The sequence below is a fragment of the Conger conger genome, chromosome 6 (assembly GCF_963514075.1).
Source record: "Conger conger chromosome 6, fConCon1.1, whole genome shotgun sequence".
In the NCBI taxonomy this organism is placed as follows: domain Eukaryota; kingdom Metazoa; phylum Chordata; class Actinopteri; order Anguilliformes; family Congridae; genus Conger; species Conger conger.
In genome coordinates this window covers 21,529,885-21,551,674 of record NC_083765.1, presented here as the reverse complement: position 1 = coordinate 21,551,674, position 21,790 = coordinate 21,529,885, and the positions used below count along the sequence as shown (strand labels likewise).

At 42.4% G+C, this 21,790-nt stretch overlaps 2 protein-coding genes across 3 annotated transcripts; one reads left to right on the top strand and one right to left on the bottom strand.

Moving 5' to 3' along the window:
• Positions 1-496: 496 nt before the first annotated feature.
• LOC133130821 (alcohol dehydrogenase 1-like) lies at positions 497-17,094 on the top strand. Of its 2 annotated transcripts, XM_061245698.1 has the most exons (9): positions 497-603; positions 1,948-2,049; positions 4,235-4,376; positions 11,514-11,601; positions 14,124-14,343; positions 14,779-15,039; positions 16,133-16,265; positions 16,616-16,754; positions 16,898-17,094. In XM_061245698.1, exons 1-9 carry the CDS (start codon positions 586-588, stop codon positions 16,929-16,931), a joined length of 1,137 nt encoding a protein of 378 aa, XP_061101682.1. In that variant the 5' UTR covers positions 497-585; the 3' UTR covers positions 16,932-17,094. The 2 variants fall into 2 exon arrangements, with proteins under 2 accessions (XP_061101682.1, XP_061101683.1); XM_061245699.1 differs by lacking the exons at positions 497-603; positions 1,948-2,049; positions 4,235-4,376 and adding an exon at positions 11,349-11,427.
• Positions 17,095-18,071: 977 nt separating this feature from the next.
• LOC133131426 (uncharacterized) lies at positions 18,072-21,026 on the bottom strand. The gene is made up of 3 exons (XM_061246792.1): positions 20,683-21,026; positions 19,920-20,151; positions 18,072-19,646 (listed from the first exon to the last, which is right to left on the bottom strand). The coding sequence occupies exons 2-3, from the start codon at positions 20,146-20,148 to the stop codon at positions 18,784-18,786; spliced, it is 1,092 nt and encodes a 363-aa protein (XP_061102776.1). The 5' UTR covers positions 20,149-20,151; positions 20,683-21,026; the 3' UTR covers positions 18,072-18,783.
• Between the last annotated feature and the right edge of the window lie 764 nt (positions 21,027-21,790).

Below are 21,790 nucleotides of genomic sequence, written 5' to 3'. Positions count from 1 at the left end.
CTGTTTTCGGGTGTATCTTTGCTCCGTAGTTTGGTAATTTTAATGCGCGCGCACATTAATGTGTTACTGACGTGTTATCGCAATCAAGAAACATACATCAATTACGAACCATTTTGCGGATCATCTTTTTCTTTTTTAAGGCAATACAACGATCAACAATCATCCTTAGTTAGTGTGTGCATTAAACCTCGGCGAGGTCACTAAAATGAATAGGAGTGAATGGTAGGCGAACAAATTGGGAGATATGGCCATAGCTACTGTGAAATGTCGGCAGGGACAGCTAATGTGGCAAAAACGTAATCTATGCAAGTTAAATATAATTTGAATATTTCAGTTCGTACATCTCAACATAACAAGTTGCTTCAGATTTAGCTAGCTTTAACGTTACTTGAATTGTATTTTCTCGCTGGTGAACCAGCAACCTATTGATGCCCTTGTAGCATATAGCCCAATCCGCACATACCACCAACCAAACAGTCTTTGTAGAAAATGTTATGACAGACGTTCAGTGCTGACACAGGAGATAGGGCGTAAGCCAGATTGTCGTTCACAGAGCGTGTCCAGTAAGCTACTCATCTTCTTACAATGGCTACTGTAGGAAAGGTATGTACGCAATTACTTTTAATAGACCATTCTTACAGCCTATGATGTAATTGCATTTACTAGTGCTTTACTTGGGGCCTGAAATGGATTTTATTGAATTGTTCCTCAACATTAGGACACAGTCATCTCTTAATTACACATTTTAGCAAAATTATGTTTTTTGGAGTTATTCATTTAATTTAATTAAGTTTCACAAAAATGTAAAGTCACCTATGTCCAGTATTTGTATGCAATTCGTATGCATTTTATTTATGTTTTGCAAAAAATGTGACCAAAGTAAAAAATATATTGAAGACATAAAAAGCATATTCAAAACAGTATTCCCGTCCTTATTACTGTAGCCATGAATCAGCTTTAAGATGAAGGTATGAAGTGATTTAGTCTTATATAATGACAGTACTGTTAGGACACAGCCTTTCTTTCAGGTTCTTCAAGCTACCACGGGCATAACTGTTTAATGTTGCAGAGTTACAATGCATACCGAGTTTGTTAAAGCTGTTGAATACATTGGGTAGTTTCAATCACTTTAGTTGATCCAACTAACAACCCAGGTGAATCTTCATCTGGACATTTACATTTTAATAATTTAGCAGACTCTCTTGCCAATCCTGTTACCATTTTCACATACTGTGCATTTATAAATGTCAATATTTAATAAAAGTAATTCAGGTTAAATGTTTCAATTACAAATACAATGGGACTTGCACATTTTACTTCATGCAAATAAGTACCGTCTCTATTTTGGCTGTTTGAATGATTGACCTCAAAAAGTGAAAAGTAAACACACTGTTCAACAGTGACCCACTTGCGTAAAAGAAGTCACAGTTTTGCAACAGTGAACAGGGAAAATGATGAAAGTTACAGTCCATGTCCTTCTTTGCCAGAACCAATGAAAGAAGAGTATAGCTGCAAGCAGAAAGAGGCAATAAGAGGCAATGATGCAGTCAGGCCTGAACTAAAATATAAGGAAGATCATTATTATCATTAGATCAATATTTCTAAATAGCAGCCAATTTAATATGGCAGGGGACCCATAGAGCACTATATGCTCAGAATTATGCAAAAGATGCATAACAGATGCAATGCAAAATGCAAAATGAACTGCAAAAGAACAGTTTTTTTGTGTTAAATATTTTTGCCATTTTGTGTTTTGATTGGGCCACTGCTATTGGGCTTGAAGTCAATAAGAAGAAACTGAACATGTTTATCTGATGATTATTTGGCTAAATGTTGTACAGAGTCTCAGGTAAATTGATTCTGCCTGTCAGTCATATATCAAAGCGAGGTTTGTTGCACATGCACATATGACTCTAACACAACTGGTAATCCTCTCCTGCCTCCCAGGTGATAAAGTGCAGGGCGGCAGTGGCCTGGGGGCCCAACATACCCTTGGTCATGGAGGAGATTGAGGTTGCGCCACCAGAGGCTAATGAGATCCGCATCAAGGTGAGACAAAGTCAAAACTCCATGCTATATGAGGTGAGGAAGGTGACCAAGCAATTATTGGTTAAAATTGCAATTTAGGCACTGCGATTACGACCGATATTGGACATCAACGTGACCATGGAATTTTGAGTTCTCAATAGCAGCAGATCGGGCACATTTCATGCCAATCAAGGCTGTCAGGCAGAAGCCATAGGGAAGAGAGATGTCTGGATGCAGTCTCCATAGCTTAAACTACAGACTACTGTTGACATCAGTGAGCAAGATGTCAATGTAAATGTTACATCTTAATTTGCCAATTAGGCTGTTATCTGACTTACAATATTGACATTAAAATGAAACTATTAAAATGTGTTATATTTTAAAATAAAAATTGAAAACACAATTACATTTTTGTCAGTAGGCTACTCATAAGTGAGATACGGTTTTCAAAGTGGGATGGTTTTTGTCATGACCCTAGTGTGGACACAGAAATGTAGAAGCTGTGGAGCTCACTGGATAATTTTAAATTCTTTTCTTTTTTTCTAGGAAGCTATCGTTGCCTACTTTTATTTCCCTCAAAATTTAGAAAGCCTGGTGGTATTTGCTGATCAAACACAATGGCTCATAATCATCAGTTTGTTCAGGAAGGTCCCTAGAAGGCCATGCAGCCAGCTAATTTAGGCTATGCTCTGCAGTCTCCCGGCTGGGCTGCACTTCTCTGCTGAGGTTCGGTGGAGGCAGACTGTATGTCTTCATTCCATGGGTTGCTATAATGCTGGCATCAGCAACTTCCAGTCCTTGAGGGCTGAGAACTGCTGTTTTTCCTCTTTCAATTTACCTGGGAGTCAGGTGTGAAGACAGTCAGTAGCACTAATGACCCAGGAGAAACGAAAACCAGTGCTGGATTTAGATTTTTGGGCCCGAGCCCTGGTATAATGGAAGCAGTCAGGGACACATTGCTGGTACAGCACATGCCCTCCAGCAGAACCTGTCGTGGAAATCTCCTGGGGCCTCATTGATAAAACTGTGCGTAGGATTCACGTCAAAAGGTTGCGTACGCATGAAACCCAGGACGTGCGTACGCACAAAAATATTCTGATTTATAAAACAGTGGACACGCACGTCCCATGCCAGTTTTCCTTTATAAATCACAATCAACTCTAAATGTGGCGCACCTTTGCCAGCTTGATGACCCGCCCACAGTTGCCTATAAATAGGCAGTGAAACACCCCTAATGGCAAACGCTGAAAAGAAGGCCAAGAAAAGGGATTTCAGCCATATGATTGCCTCTGAAAAGCTACAGGTGTGGGAATTATCCTGATTGATTGTAAATGACGAACAGTTCTGCACAACGAATGTGATGATGACAATGATAATAATAATAATAATAATAATAATAATAATAATAATGATAATAATACACGTTATTTGTCTAGCACCATTGAAAACACAGTTACAAAATTAAGAGATAAAACGAACAAAAATCCATAACAATAAACACATTATAAAACATAATCTATAAATATGATAACAATATATGAAACTATGCACTCGTATCTGCCCGACTGACGCATTGTAAACGGCATCAGTGCAACGTAATTTGTCCGACTGTTCACCATATTATTTATGAGAATACATTTAATAACATGAAGTATTGTTTAACAATTCGCCTACATATTTGAGGGATTATTTTACAACAACATCTCCGTTTATATTTATCATCCTAAATCATATTTTTTGGGCACTCCAGGGAGCATCAATCAAACAGCTGTTTGTTTATTCGTTGTAAGAGAGGCTTTTATCCGTTTTTGCAAATTAACTCTTCATATATGATACGTGAGAGGTAATATTTCGCTTTATTTTACACAGTGGTATCAATTTCACACCATTTCTCGCGTTTCATCCCATTGCCACCGGAGTCGCAGTTTCTCATTTCTCCAGTTAATGTGCGTACGCATGGGTCAGAGTTTCTGTGGAGGACCGCACATTTTCCCGTCAAGTTCGTTTTTTATAAATGCCAAAGTTTGCTTAGAAAGTGGCGTAAGCATTCTTTTGTGCATACGCAACGTTTATAAATGAGGCCCCTGGTCTGCTACAGGTATGACACTGCTGCTTCACTGCTTTTTGCAATTCAAGAACATTTTGTGAATAGTATCTTGTATTGATTTTGTGATCTGTACCTTTGCGTGATGTATGCAATTTGCAGATTGTTGCAACCGCGGTTTGCCACACAGACCTGTACTTCCTCCGCGAGCGTGGCCGGGGGGAGGGGTTTCCCGCAGTGCTGGGCCACGAGGGCGCGGGGATCGTGGAGAGCGTGGGACCGGGTGTGACCAGGTTTAACCCAGGTGAGCAGGTGCCCCAAAGCATGCTGGGCCACAGAATCCTCCGATACGGCTCACCAGAGCCTGCAGGACCTGTCAAAATGTGTTTGTCACAGAATATATTTAGAAAATAATTGTTTTAATAAACCAATATCTCAATATCTCTGGGGATGTCACGTTTCAGGTCTGTCTCGCCATGTTTTATGTTTATTCATGTTGTCTTAGTCACGTAGTGTCTTATCATGTATTATGTTAGTCTAGGTTCGTCATGTTGTTTAGTTTATTTCTTGTTACGATTTATTTTCTCGTCATGTCTAGTTATGTTTCGTTACGATTATATTACCTTGTTATGTTGAATGGTTATCGTCTTAGTTTAGTTTTGTATTATGTTTTGATTTATGTTTATTGTTACGTTAACTGGTCGTTGTTTATGCATACACTTTTACATGTCTTTCCGCAAACCTTGCGTTCCGCCTTTTCTCTCTCGCTCCTTCTGTCATTCACTCCCTAATTATTTCCATTTGTCTATTTACTAAAACGACTAATGCTAGATCAGGATTGGGTAGAAACTAACAAGACTAATCATGTGTTCATGTTACCTTACGTTTCTCGTGCATGTCATTTACTAATTTACTAATGCTAGGGCAGGATAGGTTTATTACTAACGATTACTAATCTCCTTGTTAAACTTGTCATCCATCGCACCTGTTTTCCATTTCCTTGCTACGCTCTAAGTAATTGTCTACACCTGTCTACACCCGCATTTATAGCCCAGTCGCGCAACTGTTCTTCGCGAAATTGTCTGCCTCTGTTTTCCACGCAACTCTTGAGCATTTACTGTTTTGATTACACGTTACGATCCAAGCCTGTTTACCGACCATAGTTTATTGATTTCTGTTTTGTTGACCACCGCTTGTTTTTGACCACGTCCTCGCCTACCGTCTTTGTACTTTTGCCTCGCTGATTGTTTTATGGTTTCGACTTCCGCATCGCCCTCGACTACGACTCTGCCTGCCGTCCGCCTGTACTTCAGCCCCGCTGACAGCTCTCCTGCTACCGGACCTCCCTGCACGTTTACCGACTACGAGTTTGCCTCTTCCCTCGGCACCGTGCTTTTTGTTTGTTTACTTTTTGTTTGGCTGGATCTACGTGTATGGACTTTGCTTGTGTTGACTACTCTCCTGGGATTCGTCCCGAATAAAGCCCTGAGGGGTCTTTATATTACTATTGTTTCTGAGTCGTGCATTTTGGGTCCAACCCCCACGCACCCGTCTCAGAACAATTTCGCCAACATGGACCCGGCTGACTCAACCGCCATGTTCTACGCACTCCAGGAACAAGGCGCCATTGTCCAGCAACACTCACAAGGAATCTCCGAACTTCGTCTGGAGATTCGTGAGCTGTGTGCGGAGATGAGGAGACTCGCCATCGCGGTCCAGCCACACCCACTGGAGGAACCTGCCAACCCGCCTGCACCTCTACCTTCCCACCCCATGGGAACCTGGCAATTCCGGGAGCCACAACAACCCCCCCCGGAGAGGTTCGGTGGAGAACCGGAGAGATGCAAGGCGTTCCTGCTCCAGTGCGACTTTGTGTTCAGACAGCAACCTCAGACCTACAACAGCGATGACCGCCGGATCGGCTATGTGATGGGATTACTGAAGGGGAGAGCCTTGGACTGGGCGACAGCTGTGTGGTCCGGGGGTTCATTCCCTCCCCGGTACCCGGAGTTCGCCGAGGAGATCCGCAAGGTTTTCCAGCATGCTTCCAGTGACCAAGAGCCATCCCAACGTCTGATCGCCCTTCGCCAAGGCAGGAGAACTGCGGCGGACCATTCTATCGAGTTCCGTACTCTCGCGGCAGCCACCAGCTGGAATGATGCAGCGTTGGCTAACCTGTTCCTGGCCAGCCTGAGTGAGGCACTCCAGGACGAGTTGGCACGTCTCGAACCCATCATTCAGTTCGACCCACTCGTCCGTGCTGCGAACCTCATTGACGAAATGATGGCCATGGAATTGGACATTCCCACCCTCCCACTACCCCACCCCGAGAATGCTCGGTCATTGGACGGAAAGACGTTCTGCCGCATGACCCACATCACCAAACCCATTCAGCTGATCATTTCTGGAAACCACCACAAGATGATTCAGTTCCGTGTCATCCGGTCCCCTAACGACCAGCTCATTTTGGGATTACCCTGGCTCCAGAGACACAACCCCACCATTGACTGGAGTTCATGCCAGATTCAAGCCTGGAGTCGTGAGTGTCACCAATCCTGCCTACGATCCGCTCCTGCACCAGCAGAGGGTGCACCCAACCCACCACAGGTCCCCAAGCCCTCCCTGGAGAAGGTGCCCACCCCTTACCATGACCTAGGCACGGTCTTCTCCAAGACACAGGCACAGACGCTTCCCCCTCATCGACCCTACGACTGCGCCATCGAGCTGCTACCCGGTTCCACACTCCCCTCAAGCCGTTTATACAAAGTCTCCAGACCTGAGAGGGAGGCCATGGAGAAATACATCCGGGACTGCCTAGCCAATGGACTGATTCGCCCATCCTCCTCACCTGTGGGCGCCGGATTCTTCTTCGTGCAGAAGAAGGATGGCTCATTGCGTCCCTGTATTGACTTCAGAGAACTTAACAACATTACAATAAAAAACAAATACCCTCTGCCATTGATGGACTCTGCCTTTCACCCTCTACACGATGCCACGATCTTCACCAAGTTAGACCTACGCAATGCCTACCACCTGGTTCGTATCCGAGAAGGTGATGAGTGGAAAACCGCCTTCAATACCTCCCTTGGACACTTTGAGTACCTGGTCATGCCATTCGGCCTCACTAACGCACCTGCTGTGTTCCAGGCGCTAGTCAATGATGTTCTTCGGGACTTACTGGGCCGACACGTATTTGTTTACCTGGACGACATTCTAATTTACTCTACCAATGCCAAGGAACATGAGATTCACGTCAGGCAAGTTCTCCAGAGACTTTTGGAGAACAAATTGTTTGTCAAGGCGGAGAAGTGTGTCTTCCACACCGACACTGTCGAGTTCCTTGGCTTCATTCTGGAGAAGGGACAGATCAGGGCGGATCCCAAGAAGATTCAAGCGGTCACTGACTGGCCTACGCCTTCCACCCGGAAACAACTCCAACGCTTCTTGGGATTCGCCAACTTTTACCGCAGATTCGTAAGATCATACAGCCAAGTTGTCTCCCCCCTCACCAAGCTCACATCCACTGCCATGCCTTTCCGTTGGGGCCCCGAAGCAGATGGGGCATTTGTAAAAATTAAGAGACTGTTCTCTACCGCCCCTATCCTGGTGCACCCCGATCCCACTCGCCAGTTTATTGTGGAGACTGATGCCTCTGACACTGGGGTGGGAGCCGTGCTGTCACAAGTCTCTGCCTCCGACAACCGGTTACACCCATGTGCCTTCTTCTCCAAGAAGCTCTCACCAGCGGAGAGAAATTATGACGTGGGAAATCGAGAACTCCTCGCAGTCAAACTGTCACTAGAGGAGTGGAGGCATTGGCTGGAGGGATCCGAGAAGTCTTTCATCGTCTGGACCGACCATAAGAACTTGGCGTACCTCCAGACGGCCAAAAGACTGAACTCACGCCAAGCCAGATGGGCGCTGTTTTTCGGAAGATTCAACTTCACTCTCACTTACCGCCCGGGTTCTAAGAACGTCAAGCCAGATGCCCTATCCCGACAATTCGACACCTGTCCTGAGCGTGAGGCACCTGAGAACATCCTCCCGGGTTCCTGCACTGTCGCATCCGTAACCTGGAAGATTGAGGCTGTTATCCAGAGGGCTCTACGGGAGGAACCCGATCCCAGGTCCAACCCAGGAATACGCCTCTATGTCCCATCAGCTGCTCGGACACAGGTGCTCCAATGGGCTCATTCATCTCCCCTGTCCTGCCATCCCGGCTTTACCCGCACTTTGGCGGTGCTTAAGCGAAAGTTCTGGTGGAGCACCATGATCCCCGACACCAGACACTTCATCAAGGCATGCACCACCTGTGCCAGAAGCAAGGCCTCCCACCAAGCCCCTGCTGGTCTGCTCCAACCTCTGCCCATGCCCAGCCGACCCTGGAGCCACATTGGGGTGGATTTCGTTACCGGACTTCCCCCTTCCGAAGGTAACACCACCATCCTCACCGTGGTGGATCGATTTAGTAAAGCAGCCCACTTCATCCCCCTACCTGGATTACCCACCTCCCAAGAGACTGCGGACGTTTTGATTAAGGAAGTGTTCCGCATCCACGGAATCCCCTCAGACATTGTATCCGACCGGGGCCCACAATTCATCTCTCAAGTGTGGAAAGCTTTCTGTCTGGCCCTCGGTGCCACGGCCAGCCTCTCATCCGGCTATCACCCCCAGTCCAATGGGCAAACCGAGAGGGCCAACCAGGATTTGGGAGCCGCACTTCGTTGTGTCTCAACCCAGAATCCGACTTCTTGGAGCAAGATGCTCACCTGGGTTGAGTACGCGCACAACACCCTGCCCTGCGCCGCCACCGGAAAGTCTCCCTTCGAGATCTCTCTTGGCTATCAACCTCCACTGTTTCCTGACCAGGAAGCCGAGATTGCTGTTCCCTCCCTCGCCACCAACATGAAGCGCTGTGCTAAGATCTGGAGGGATGCCAAGGCCGCGCTCTTACGCACGGCAGATCGTAATCGGCGCTTTGCTGATCGCCACCGCACACCAGCACCAGCCTACAAACCAGGTGACTCCGTCTGGCTGTCCACTAAGGACATTCCCCTCCAAGCCACATCGCACAAACTACAACCCCGCTTCATTGGCCCCTTTAAGATCCACACCATTATCAATCCATCTTCTGTTAAACTGTCACTCCCCGCTTCACTTAAGATTCACCCTACATTCCACGTTTCATGTATTAAGCCTGTATCCTCTCACCCCCTTTGTCCCCCCGATCCCCCACCCCCTCCCCCCCGCATCATTGATAACCACCCTGCATTCACCGTGAAAAAGCTCTTGAACATTCATAAGAGGGGCCGTGGTGTGCAATATCTGGTTGACTGGGAGGGCTATGGCCCTGAGGAGCGTTCCTGGGTAGCTCCCAGTCTCATCCTAGATAAGACATTGATCAAGGACTTCCATCGTGACCACCCTGATAAATTCCAAGGACCGCCAGGAGTCGGTCGTTAAGGGGGGGGTCCTGTCACGTTTCAGGTCTGTCTCGCCATGTTTTATGTTTATTCATGTTGTCTTAGTCACGTAGTGTCTTATCATGTATTATGTTAGTCTAGGTTCGTCATGTTGTTTAGTTTATTTCTTGTTACGATTTATTTTCTCGTCATGTCTAGTTATGTTTCGTTACGATTATATTACCTTGTTATGTTGAATGGTTATCGTCTTAGTTTCGTTTTGTATTATGTTTTGATTTATGTTTATTGTTACGTTAACTGGTCGTTGTTTATGCATACACTTTTACATGTCTTTCCGCAAACCTTGCGTTCCGCCTTTTCTCTCTCGCTCCTTCTGTCATTCACTCCCTAATTATTTCCATTTGTCTATTTACTAAAACGACTAACGCTAGATCAGGATTGGGTAGAAACTAACAAGACTAATCATGTGTTCATGTTACCTTACGTTTCTCGTGCATGTCATTTACTAATTTACTAATGCTAGGGCAGGATAGGTTTATTACTAACGATTACTAATCTCCTTGTTAAACTTGTCATCCATCGCACCTGTTTTCCATTTCCTTGCTACGCTCTAAGTAATTGTCTACACCTGTCTACACCCGCATTTATAGCCCAGTCGCGCAACTGTTCTTCGCGAAATTGTCTGCCTCTGTTTTCCACGCAACTCTTGAGCATTTACTGTTTTGATTACACGTTACGATCCAAGCCTGTTTACCGACCATAGTTTATTGATTTCTGTTTTGTTGACCACCGCTTGTTTTTGACCACGTCCTCGCCTACCGTCTTTGTACTTTTGCCTCGCTGATTGTTTTATGGTTTCGACTTCCGCATCGCCCTCGACTACGACTCTGCCTGCCGTCCGCCTGTACTTCAGCCCCGCTGACAGCTCTCCTGCTACCGGACCTTCCTGCACGTCTACCGACTACGAGTTTGCCTCTTCCCTCGGCACCGTGCTTTTTGTTTGTTTACTTTTTGTTTGGCTGGATCTACGTGTATGGACTTTGCTTGTGTTGACTACTCTCCTGGGATTCGTCCCGAATAAAGCCCTGAGGGGTCTTTATATTACTATTGTTTTTGAGTCGTGCATTTTGGGTCCAACCCCCACGCACCCGTCTCAGGGGAGTTACTGACAACGTGTTCAACCATAACAATAAGTGATTGAAGTTTCCAAAAATCGTTGCCGCTAGTAAAAAAAAATATAAGTTGGCTGAATGCATTGGTATGCTGCTTTTAATCATTTTTGTCCACATGCTTTTTGCCTTTAACAGAACATTGTTAGAAACCGAGAGAATAAAAACCATCAGAGCTGTGTGCTTGTATTAGTTATCCTCCAAAACAATCACAGAAAATAAATGTGGAAAGACTTCTGTGACAAATTACCAGCCATACAAATAATTGCGCTTCTGGGAGAAATAAAACATATCATGGAACCTCCGACACATCGTTCCCATTCTATCCCGACAATAGTCAAGCTCATTGCAACATCTTTGTTGTACGTCGCTCTGGATGAGAGCGTCATGTAATGTAATTTAACGTCACAGTACAAACTACAATAGCTGTCACAGCTGGAATATGTACGCATGTTGTCCTGCTCTAGATACGCTTTTACGTGGCAGCCAATACAAGGAATAAGCCACACACAGTGAAGCTATTAAATGCACTAAACACATGTTTTAATTGGCTGTTTAAGATCTGCCTCTTTCGCAAAGTGCGGTTCGTAGGCAGTCCCATTCGCTGATTACTTATTGAGCTGTAGCCTTCGTAAATAAGACGTTAATTTCAATCAGACTGTTACCGCACCAACATACCCTGATCAGGCTGCATTTTGCGCTGCGAGTTTCATGTACGTAAATCTGGCCCCTAGTCTTGTAAATGGACTGCATGTAAAAGAACGTGAGCTCTGCAGTTTGTTCAGGTTACTTGAAAAGTGTGTACTGCTAATCGGCGAAAGGTAAATATCTATTTTCCTCTTTTTCCAGGAGACACGGTCATTCCTCTTTTTGTGTCACAGTGCCGGGACTGCAGATTCTGCCGGAATCCCAACACCAATCAGTGTGACAAGAGCTGGTAAATACCAAAGTACTAAACAAGTACAAGTACCAAACCCACAAAAACCAAACGGACATACAATTCATGGTGTTTCATTGCTGTTCCAAAATGGTTCTTGCATGAACAGTAATACATAAAATAATAAATCAATTGCTTCGCTTTTTCCATGATTGCTTTAATGTTTTGTTACATGGGCTCATAAAACACCTTTATTAATTCATAATTTGTTTGCTATTTGTCATACATGGAGCTGGATGACAACTGCCTCTTTGTGTAAAAATGCGTACTGAAAATAAAGATACATATATATAATTAGCTTGTATACAGTAAAATGTCCATGTTAATTCAACTGAAACAGTGTACATATTAGTCCAATAGGGATCATATGTACACTGTAAGAGCTGATTTAGCAGTGAAAATGTTATTCTGTTACTGACAAAAAAGAAAAAGAAAAACTCAACTAGAGTATGAAAGGGGATGGACTGTATCTGTGAATCTAATTGTTCCAAATGATCCATGAGCCAGGGGAGATGGTAATGCCCACTATGTTTCATAGTGATTTTTTTGGATAGCCCAAGTATTAGAAAATTTAATGATGTAGAAAATGAATGATAGCATTGCAGCAATGGTAGCTTTATTTGTATTGTGTTATTTGTATCTATCCTATCCCATCAAAATTCTGATGAAGAGTTCTTCTCATGAAGAGGGTTATTTCTGCTGATATACATATCATACATAATTTTAAAGCTTATCTTGTGTTCTGTCAAATTTCAGCACTATTGGTGGCACCAGACAAGTGTAAAAAGAGTGTTAAAATGAATTGCACTTACGATGACTGTATTTTTGTTTAGAACAGCACTCCATGTGTATTTTACTAGTTATGGATGTGATGCTTTAACTGAAATTATTAAAATGTGGAAGAACCTATGCACTTGTAAGTCTCTTTGAATTAAAAGCGTCTGCCAAATGACTAAAATGTAAATGTAAATGTAAATAGTTTTTAAGCGTCATTTAGAGGCATCTAGAGGCATTCTGTAATTACTTTATCACATCAAAAGAGGTAAAAGGTCAAGTTATATTGAGTTCTAATAACACTGTTGGATAGACAGAATTGTAAGCTTACATATATGACTTGATATTCTGCTTTGTTTAACTATTTTTATATGAGTGATGGCACATAGAAAGCTACCATTGCTGCAATGATGTCATACATCCCCAAGTTTGGATGATGACTAAAATTTCTGGGTTTTGCTCATGGACTAAAATTCCTGTACAACGAAAAGGAAACCGAATGAAATTATTCTGCAAAAATGACCAAAAATAACAGAAATTGCATTCCAGTGTTTCTAAGCAAGGATCTTTTTGTGTTCTTCTCAGGTCCAGCCAGAGGTAACATCACCTTCCAGATTGTTCCACACAGGGGCTGTAGCTTTGTGTAGCTTCTTAATACTTCTTGGGTCAGCCTATAGCCTAGTGGCTAAGGTACATGGCTGAGAAGATTGGTGGTTCAAGACCCACTGTAGCCACAATAAGATCTGTGCCGCTGCTGGGACCTTGAGCCCTTAACCCCACATTGCTCCAGGAGGGATTGTCCCCTGCTTAGTCTAGTCAACTGTAAGTCGCCTTGGATGAAAGTGTCAACTACAAAAAAAAAAATTGGTTACAGTAACAGGATTCTGGGTTGGGTGCAGTCCAACTCTACACGTATTTCACACCTGTGTGTAAACTGTTTAATGAACCTCAAGGCTGGTCAGTGAACCGTGGAGTGGTAAACTTCTGTACTCTGATGGTTAAATTGTTAAATCAAAGTAATGACAGTCTTTATCAGATAACATTGCTTGCAAATTTCAGGCATGTTTACTTACATTGGGCGTGTTCATTCTGATTAGACGCTGGGTAAGACATAAAACTTGTATTCTAAAAGAAGGATCTTATCCTTCTGATCCCTGATTATGGGTATGTACTTTGAACTTTGTTGTACGTCGCTCTGGATAAGAGCGTCTGCCAAATGTCATTAATGTAATGTAATGTAATGGATCTGGAATTATTCAAAATCAATCCGATCAATCAATTCCCCCAGCATCCTCTTGTGTGATTATATAAATTTTTACCATTATATTGTATGCCTATTTTTCTACTAAGCAGGAAAGCAAAGTGTAAATGGAATAAGTATAAATAGGCTGTGATAATACACAAAAATAACATTTTGATCTGTCTTCCTGAGATGGGGAAAGCCTATGTGACAGCAATGCTAATGTGTACTATACTAAAGCGTATTATATGCCACAGCAATGTGTACTAACCACTGTTTCATAAACCTGCCAGGTTCATTTGACCCTCTCTGAGTTGTAGAGGTAGAGAAACCATGGACCAGAAAGTAAACTTTTTTTCCACCAGTAAACTCAGTCAGCTGATTTAATTGTTTACTTCTGCTTCCTGTCTGAAGAATTGTGCTAATTAGCCAATCAGGGTGGTTGGAACAATCAGTCCAGGGAGGACTCATACTTTCTGAATCTGGATTTTGACCCTCTGCTGTGTAGGCCTGGTAAAAGGCTGGATGTGAGCTCTGATACCACGTCCAGGCTGCAGTGCAGAGGTCAAACCCTGCTTCAGTACATGGGCACTAGCACCTTCTCCGAGTACACTGTTGTCAAGGAGATAGCGGCCGCCAAGATCCCTGACTCCGCCCCACTGGACAAAGCCTGTCTGCTGGGCTGTGGCGTCGCCACGGGATACGGAGCGGCTGTCAACACAGCAAAGGTGACCACCAGCAAATGGGAGAAGCTAAAACCGGTTAACTGTGCTAACATTCGCTCAGCGAACTTCAAATAATCAAATAATTGCATTATGCTGTGTTGAGAAAAAGCTGTTGATTGACTCAAACAACTCTTTCTGGATGCAACTAAACGTTGTTCTTAGATTTTTATTTTACATAAACAGTGCCACAGATTAGCATTAAATTAAACTGATTCAAAATGATTTCTTAAGAATATACGACAAAGTATAGTACATTCTTATATAGTTACAATAGTAGTGCAACTTTGATAGCTGTGAATGAGAACTGATTTCCTCATGTTGTTAAAATATATATTCCCATCATAGTGCCGGGATGGGATTCAATCAACATTCAATGAGAAACACAAGTTTGATGGCTTAATTTTTAATCATGTTCACACCCCCTACCCAAATCCCCAGGTGGAGCCTGGGTCCACGTGTGCGGTGTTCGGTTTGGGAGGCGTGGGTTTGGCAGCAGTGATGGGGTGTAAAGCAGCCGGGGCATCCAGGATCTTTGCTGTGGACATCAACAAGGACAAGTTCCCCAAGGCTGAACTGTTGGGGGCGACTGACTTTGTCAACCCCAAGGACTACGACAAGCCCATCAGCCAGGTGCTGGCAGAGATGACCAATGGAGGGGTGGACTTCGCCTTGGAGTGTGTTGGCAGCGTGGAAGTGATGGTTGGCATGGAGCTTCTTTATCATATATTTTATCCACAGTCCAGTCTATCCAGTCTCATTTTATTCCATCCAGATTGTTCCACACAGGGGCTGTAGCTTTGTGTAGCTTCTTAATACTTAATACTTAGCCCAGTGGCTAAGGTACATGATTGAGAAGATTGGTGGGTCAAGCCCCACTGTGGCCACAATAAGATCTGTGCAGCTGCTGGGACCTTGAGCCCTTAACCTCACATTGCTCCAGGAGGGATTGTCCCCTGCTTAGTCTAGTCAACTGTAAGTCACCTTGGATAAAAGTGTCAACTACAAAAAAGGAAAAAGAAAAAATAATTTGTTACAGTAACAGGATTCTGGGTTGGGTGCAGTCCAACTCTACACATATTACACACCTGTGTGTAAACTGTTAACTGAACCTCAAGGCTGGTCAGTGAACCTGGTCAGTGAACGTCTCTGATTAACTTGTTAAATCAAAGTAATGACAGTCATTTTATTCCATCAAGTCTCATTTTATTCCATCCACAGTCACATTTTCTTCCATCCAGTCTTCTTTTATTCCATCCATAGTTTAATTTTATTCCATCCAGTCTTGTTTTATTCCATCCACAGTCATATATTTTGGTGTCGGATTAATGATCTGAGAGGAGAGTGTGGCATCCCAGTGAGTAAAAGCTAGATATCTAGAGGGGTTTAAATCTAGTTTGAGAGACATTTTTACATCAACAACAAGGTTAACCCCAGTATAGCTCAGGCAACATCCTCACAGGCTAAAATATTCTCTGGGTAAGTGCAGGAGTGCCTCTAGGCAATGTGTGTACAGTTGTGCAGCATGTGTTAATCATGGCTATTTCACTACTTCACTTTTTTTCTGAAAGTCAATAGGCTGAACCGGGTTCAAGCTGTGACTCATTTTACATCATGTACATTTCTGATATATTCAATGGACAAAAATATTCCTCATCCACATAAAATGCGCACATACACCAAATCAGACACTGTAGTTATAGTCTGTCCCCATGTTAACAGAAAACAAGAAAATGTTTTACAATTATGCACGTAGAGATAATCTGTAGCATATGATAATCACATTCCTTTCCAGAGAAGTGCCCTTGAGTCCTGTGTTAAAGGTTGGGGTGTCAGCGTGTTGACAGGGTACAACGACAGTCAGGACGTATCTGCTCGATGCCTGCAGTTTCTAGCCGGACGGACTTTAAAGGGGTCACTCTTCGGCGGTAGGTTACAAAGCTTTTTCTGCCTATTTTTATCAATACCTAATTTCTGATCTATCGGAATATTTTTCAGATATATTTTTCATATTGTCAATTTCACATGTATACCATGAATGTTTCCATGTTTCATGTTTCTTAAGGATGATTGATATTTGGTTAAATACACCATACAGTCCGTTTAAAATGCTGTTTCTGACACACTGAGTAGACAGGGTTCTGTGATGTGAGTTCGCATTCTGTCTCTGACACTGAGAGTGTAGACAGTGTTCTGTCATGGGAGTTAGCATTCTGTCTCTGACACTGAGAGTGTAGACAGTGTTCTGTGATGGGAGTTAGCATTCTGTTTCTGACAGGCTACAAGAGTGTGGACAGCGTTCCCAAGCTGGTCAGTGATGTCATGAGTGGGAAGCTGCAACTGGACGAGTTTGTGACCAAAACCCTTCCCCTGGATCAAATCAATGAAGCTTTTGACCTTATGGCCAACAGTGAAGGGTAAACAGTGTTCTCATATGTGTTTTTTTGTGATGCTTGTGATGCAAAGTGATCATTATCAGATGATTGTCTTTAATCATAATCGTGAAGCCTATTGTTCAGATTGGCTTAACGATGGCAACTTTTGTCACTTTGTATTTCAGAATTCGGACAGTGCTGAATGTTTTGGCACTTTGAACCAAAAATGGAAGATTTGGTTTCATAAGAAGATGCACAAAATAAACTCCCAGAATATTTGAAAAGAACACTTCAGCCTTCACAATTTCCTTTATATAGACAAAATATGTCTATAATCACTGAATTTGTTTTACACAATGATGATCAAGAAAAACAAATAAAATTCAACTGAAAATTCAAGTTCACAGTAGAATGTTGAATGATGTGGCATGGATTGATTCATTCAACTTATTATGAATTCTGTTTAAATCGATTCGTAATTCTCTCAAGTACATTCACGTTTCTCTTCACCAATAATCATAATTCACCATGAATATAATTGCTTTAGGCTGCGAGTAAAACCTAAGGACAAATATTAGGTGAAATAAAAGCCATCATCTTTGAGAAGAAAAATGCACAGTCTTCGTTAAATCTCAAAGTGAATACTGCTGCCATCTACTGGTAGGCTTGCTAAACTGCTGACCACAGCAAAGCAAGACATTCCACACATTCTCTGATCCATTAATACATAAACACATCCAGGAAATGCTTGCCTTTTTCCAAAATGTTAATATACATGTTTGTGTTTGGAGTACCTCTTCTCCTGTCAGTACAAACTCATTTAATACTTTTCAGATGAGTGTGTATTCTGCTTGACTAGGCATCTGCAATCTTACCCAAAAAGGGTTGGTATGGGCGGAGGCTTTGGTTTTAGCCCATTATGAGACTAACAACAACCTGCACCCTCCCCGGCCCTTCTTGGACAAGATTGGACGCCTCTGTGTGTATCTATGAATGTGTGTTTGTGTGTGTGTGTGTGTGTGTGTGTGTGCGCGCACACGTGTGTGTGCACATATATATCTGACTCCTGTTCATGAAACCTACATTATGCATATGAGAAAACTAACTATTGACAAATCAGCATGCATTAAGTAGAGAAGCCATTGTATTTTTAACTTTTGAAAATAACAAAAGAAACTAAAAATTATGTAAATCAGCACCCAGAAATGGAGCAGTGTTTCTCACAACACAACCTTATTCCCACCCCCAGAGCAGTGCAGGTATGTTCAGGCTATTTTACCTGAGGCCTGAGAATAACATGTATAGTAATCAGGAAATAATCAAAAAACATTTACATTTACATTTACATTTACATTTACATTTACATTTATTTAATGAAACCCTTCAAGATGTCACCAACACCCAAACAATTACATCGTTTTCTCCACCAGTAGTTGAAAGATATTTTAACATCTTACAGAAGAACATGCCAATTATTTCAATGGTAATAGTAAAAAAAAACAAAAAACATTTAAGTTAAATTATTAAAGATACATTTTTAATCTTTAATTTTAAACATTATGCAGTGGTTACATTTCGAAATAAAATATTTCGGGATAAAATAAAACCCCTTCATTTTCGCGCATTTTGAGAAAGGAGGAAATGCATTACCTTAAAAAGTATAAAAGGACACAGTTTCACTGTCTTCTATAAAACATTGAAAATCTAAAAATGAAAATGAAACTTAAACTAAGTTTTGGAAAATAAATAAATAAATCTTCACTCACAGTGTTCACTACTACTACTACTACTACTACTACTACTAATAATAATAATAATAATAATAATAATAATAATAATAATAATGATAAAGCAATGCAGCATCTGTAGGCTACTTACAAGCTTAAAGAGTTTGATTTAAAAAAATAAAATATATATATATATATTTGTATTTATCAAATAGTGCTGATACAAATAAACCATGAAAGAAACATATTTAAAACAAGTTTTTTTTTTAACGTAAGCTACTAAGAATTTTACAATGAGCAGGAATGCATAAGGCTTCTTACCTGTGGTTAACCCATAAAATCTATTAACGGAAATGTGCACCCACCAGTTGGGCGGCCCGTGTCAGGTCATTCACAAAATTATGTAACAGGGTTGACCTCCCGGGATCGAGGTGCCTCAGCATACGTTGCACGCCGTCTTCAGTTATGTGAAATTGAGGAATGAGATTTGGGTTTTCAGAAAACCAAATTTCCGCGGCCTGTGGGTCCAGATAAACGCGATGCATATGCATCCATTCTACTGATTGAGCGAGAATACGCAACACGTTCATATTATTTTGATGCAGACGAAATAAATGCATGTAGTCAACAGCATTGAGCCTAATGGTGTCTGTCATGTATGCAAACAGAATGTTGTTGATTGGGATATATACCACATTGTCCGGAATGTGAACTACCCAGGTTCTAATGTTTTGTCTCTGTTCAGCAGTCAAGTTGATGTGTTCGCCATCTGGGGCGTTCCCTTGGAAGGCGTCACTAACGCTGCTGTTTGAGATACGGTCGACCAACGTCACTCTGTTACCGTTTGTGACGTGCCTTTCAATGAACAAATCAATTATCGACCCATATAACCCAAGCAGGGCGTTGTTGAAAACGTGTTCTCCCCGGGTAGACCTTCGGTTCTGTTGTACATCTTTTAGCAAGTCTATACGACGTTCTTTCAATTTATCCCTGAGAGCCTCGAAAGACGTGGAAAGGTTTGTGTATAGATTTGTACCTGCCTGGGCTGCCTTAGTAACTTTAACGGTGGCGCTCGCCCCTGGTTTTACTGCTTGTATAATGTAGTCATTTATATCTTTGGATACTTTGGCACTGCACCCGACTACTGTCTGGCTTTTGGCGTTCTGAAGGATGGACCCTGGCTTCAGGTCACGGATTCCAGCTGAATCTGAATAGAAACAGAGACACGTTATGAAATTCTTAGCCTGTTGAAAATGCAAACGTTTATATAGCTTTCGTAGCAGTGGTTGTTTCAGTAGTAGTAGATAAACTTTGGTCACATTTTTAGTAGTTTTAGTTGTACTAGCAATAGTAGTAGAGAGCTATAGCAGAATGGGTATGCTGTCATATGCAGTAAATTATTTGAAATGCAGTGGAGGTCAGAATCTTTTGATTGAGTAACAACAAATCAAAGAAATCCTCCATCCTGCCCATTGCCTACCCAGGAAGTCCTTATAGCCCTTGGCCTCCGCGGTCTTTCGGTCTCCTTGGAGCAGCGCAATGAAGCCGTCCACCATGTTGGCAGAAGTGCCCACCAAGGGCACGTAGTTCACATATCCTACCCACAATTCCCTTGGGCGCGTTCCCATGAACCGTTCCCCTGTTGGGCGGGATCCCATCAACAGATCTGTCGGTGGGTGGGACGGCATCCTGACTGCAGCCTTGGCCATGTTCTAATCAGATAAATGGAAGTTTTTTTAATCACAGTTACAGTGTGTGAAATGGTGGTAGTAAATGGTTTTACTTCTAACGTCTGGTCTCTGATAACTGACTAACACTAAGGTTTACAATACGATTCCTTTTATCTATTAAACGCAATCCAACAATAGTAATGTTGGGATAACTTAGTTAATTAGGCATGTTTTCTGATTTTTGGGCTACTTCTACTGTAGCAATTCTAAACATAGTTTATATGTAGCCACTATAAATCCGATTCCTGATCCTTGATTCACTGTGCATACATCATTTTGCCTTTCTGAAACTGTAAGTCCATAAATATGAATATAATGTACTTCCTCAAGCTTTTTAAAGCTTATTATGTATGTCCATATCTGGAATCACAAGCAGAGGATTTCTTACTTTGAAAAGTGTGAATATTACAGGTGATGCACTACAATGAAGATGTATAACCTTTGGCTATCCTGCCGCCCCCAAAATGCAAGTATTCAGGTATTATCAAAAGTGAATCCAAAATGATTTCTTACCTTATTTGAATGTTACAGTAAAGTTATTCTGATGAAAAGCACTGATGCTGCTGGATACTCAATAAAGTAGTAGAAGTCTAAGCAGTCGCTGTCTGCGTCTTCACTCTTCCCAGGTGGTATATATACAGACTCGAAACACTCCCAAATTACAACATTTTTTCTCTGATAAAATATTAGTATATCATCACCACAACATTGATCATTGGTGATAGGAGGGGAAGAGGCTGTTACTTCACTGTCCTGCATTGCCAAATATGAAATATAACTTCAGTCAAGGTGAAGAGTATATGTGAAAAAAATATACTCTTCACAAATGTTCTTGGCTGCTGCTTTGTTTGTGACGCAGGTTAAGCAGGTCTTTGGGCAGCTTTACTGTCCTTGTGTTGCACATACATTTTTTCCCATGAGAAAATAAGGAAGTAGATTTCTGAGTCATTGTGACAAGATGATAAGATTTAAATAATTTGATGATCCAGGATGTTCACTTTAAAGACTTGTTCAAAATGATTTGTTTGTGCCCAAGACAAGTCCATACCAGTGTGTCTTGCACATGTTCGTTTTTGGAGACAGGCAGTATTCACACTCCCCACACTGAGCCGCGAAAAGAGGGATGACCGTGTCTCCTGTAGAAGAACACAAGAGAAGAGAAGCAGGGTACAGAGTGGGTTAAAGGGAAAAACTCACAGCGCAACACGTTTACAACACCTAATGCTAACAAATCTTTTCACCTTTGGAGAATTTGGTGACCCCGGGGCCGATGCTTTCCACTATGCCAGCTGCCTCATGTCCCAGGAGGATCGGGAAGGTGTGCATTCCACCTTGTGTGAGTGGTGTTTCTCTCAGGACCTGTAGGTCACTGTGGCACACCGAAGTGGCTACGATCTGTCCCAAAACCATACAACAGCTGTTCACCTTCTGTTCAGTAGGAATCAGCACATATTCTCCCAAACACACGCACACACTTACACACCACACTAACTGTTTAATAGGTAATATTGAGAAAAGTGTTTCTCTGGCAGAAGCAGTGATCCAGCATAATGGTTTACTATCAGAAGGACTGCTTCTGTAACCGTGGCAACGCTTGTGTGTGAACATTACCTTAATGCAG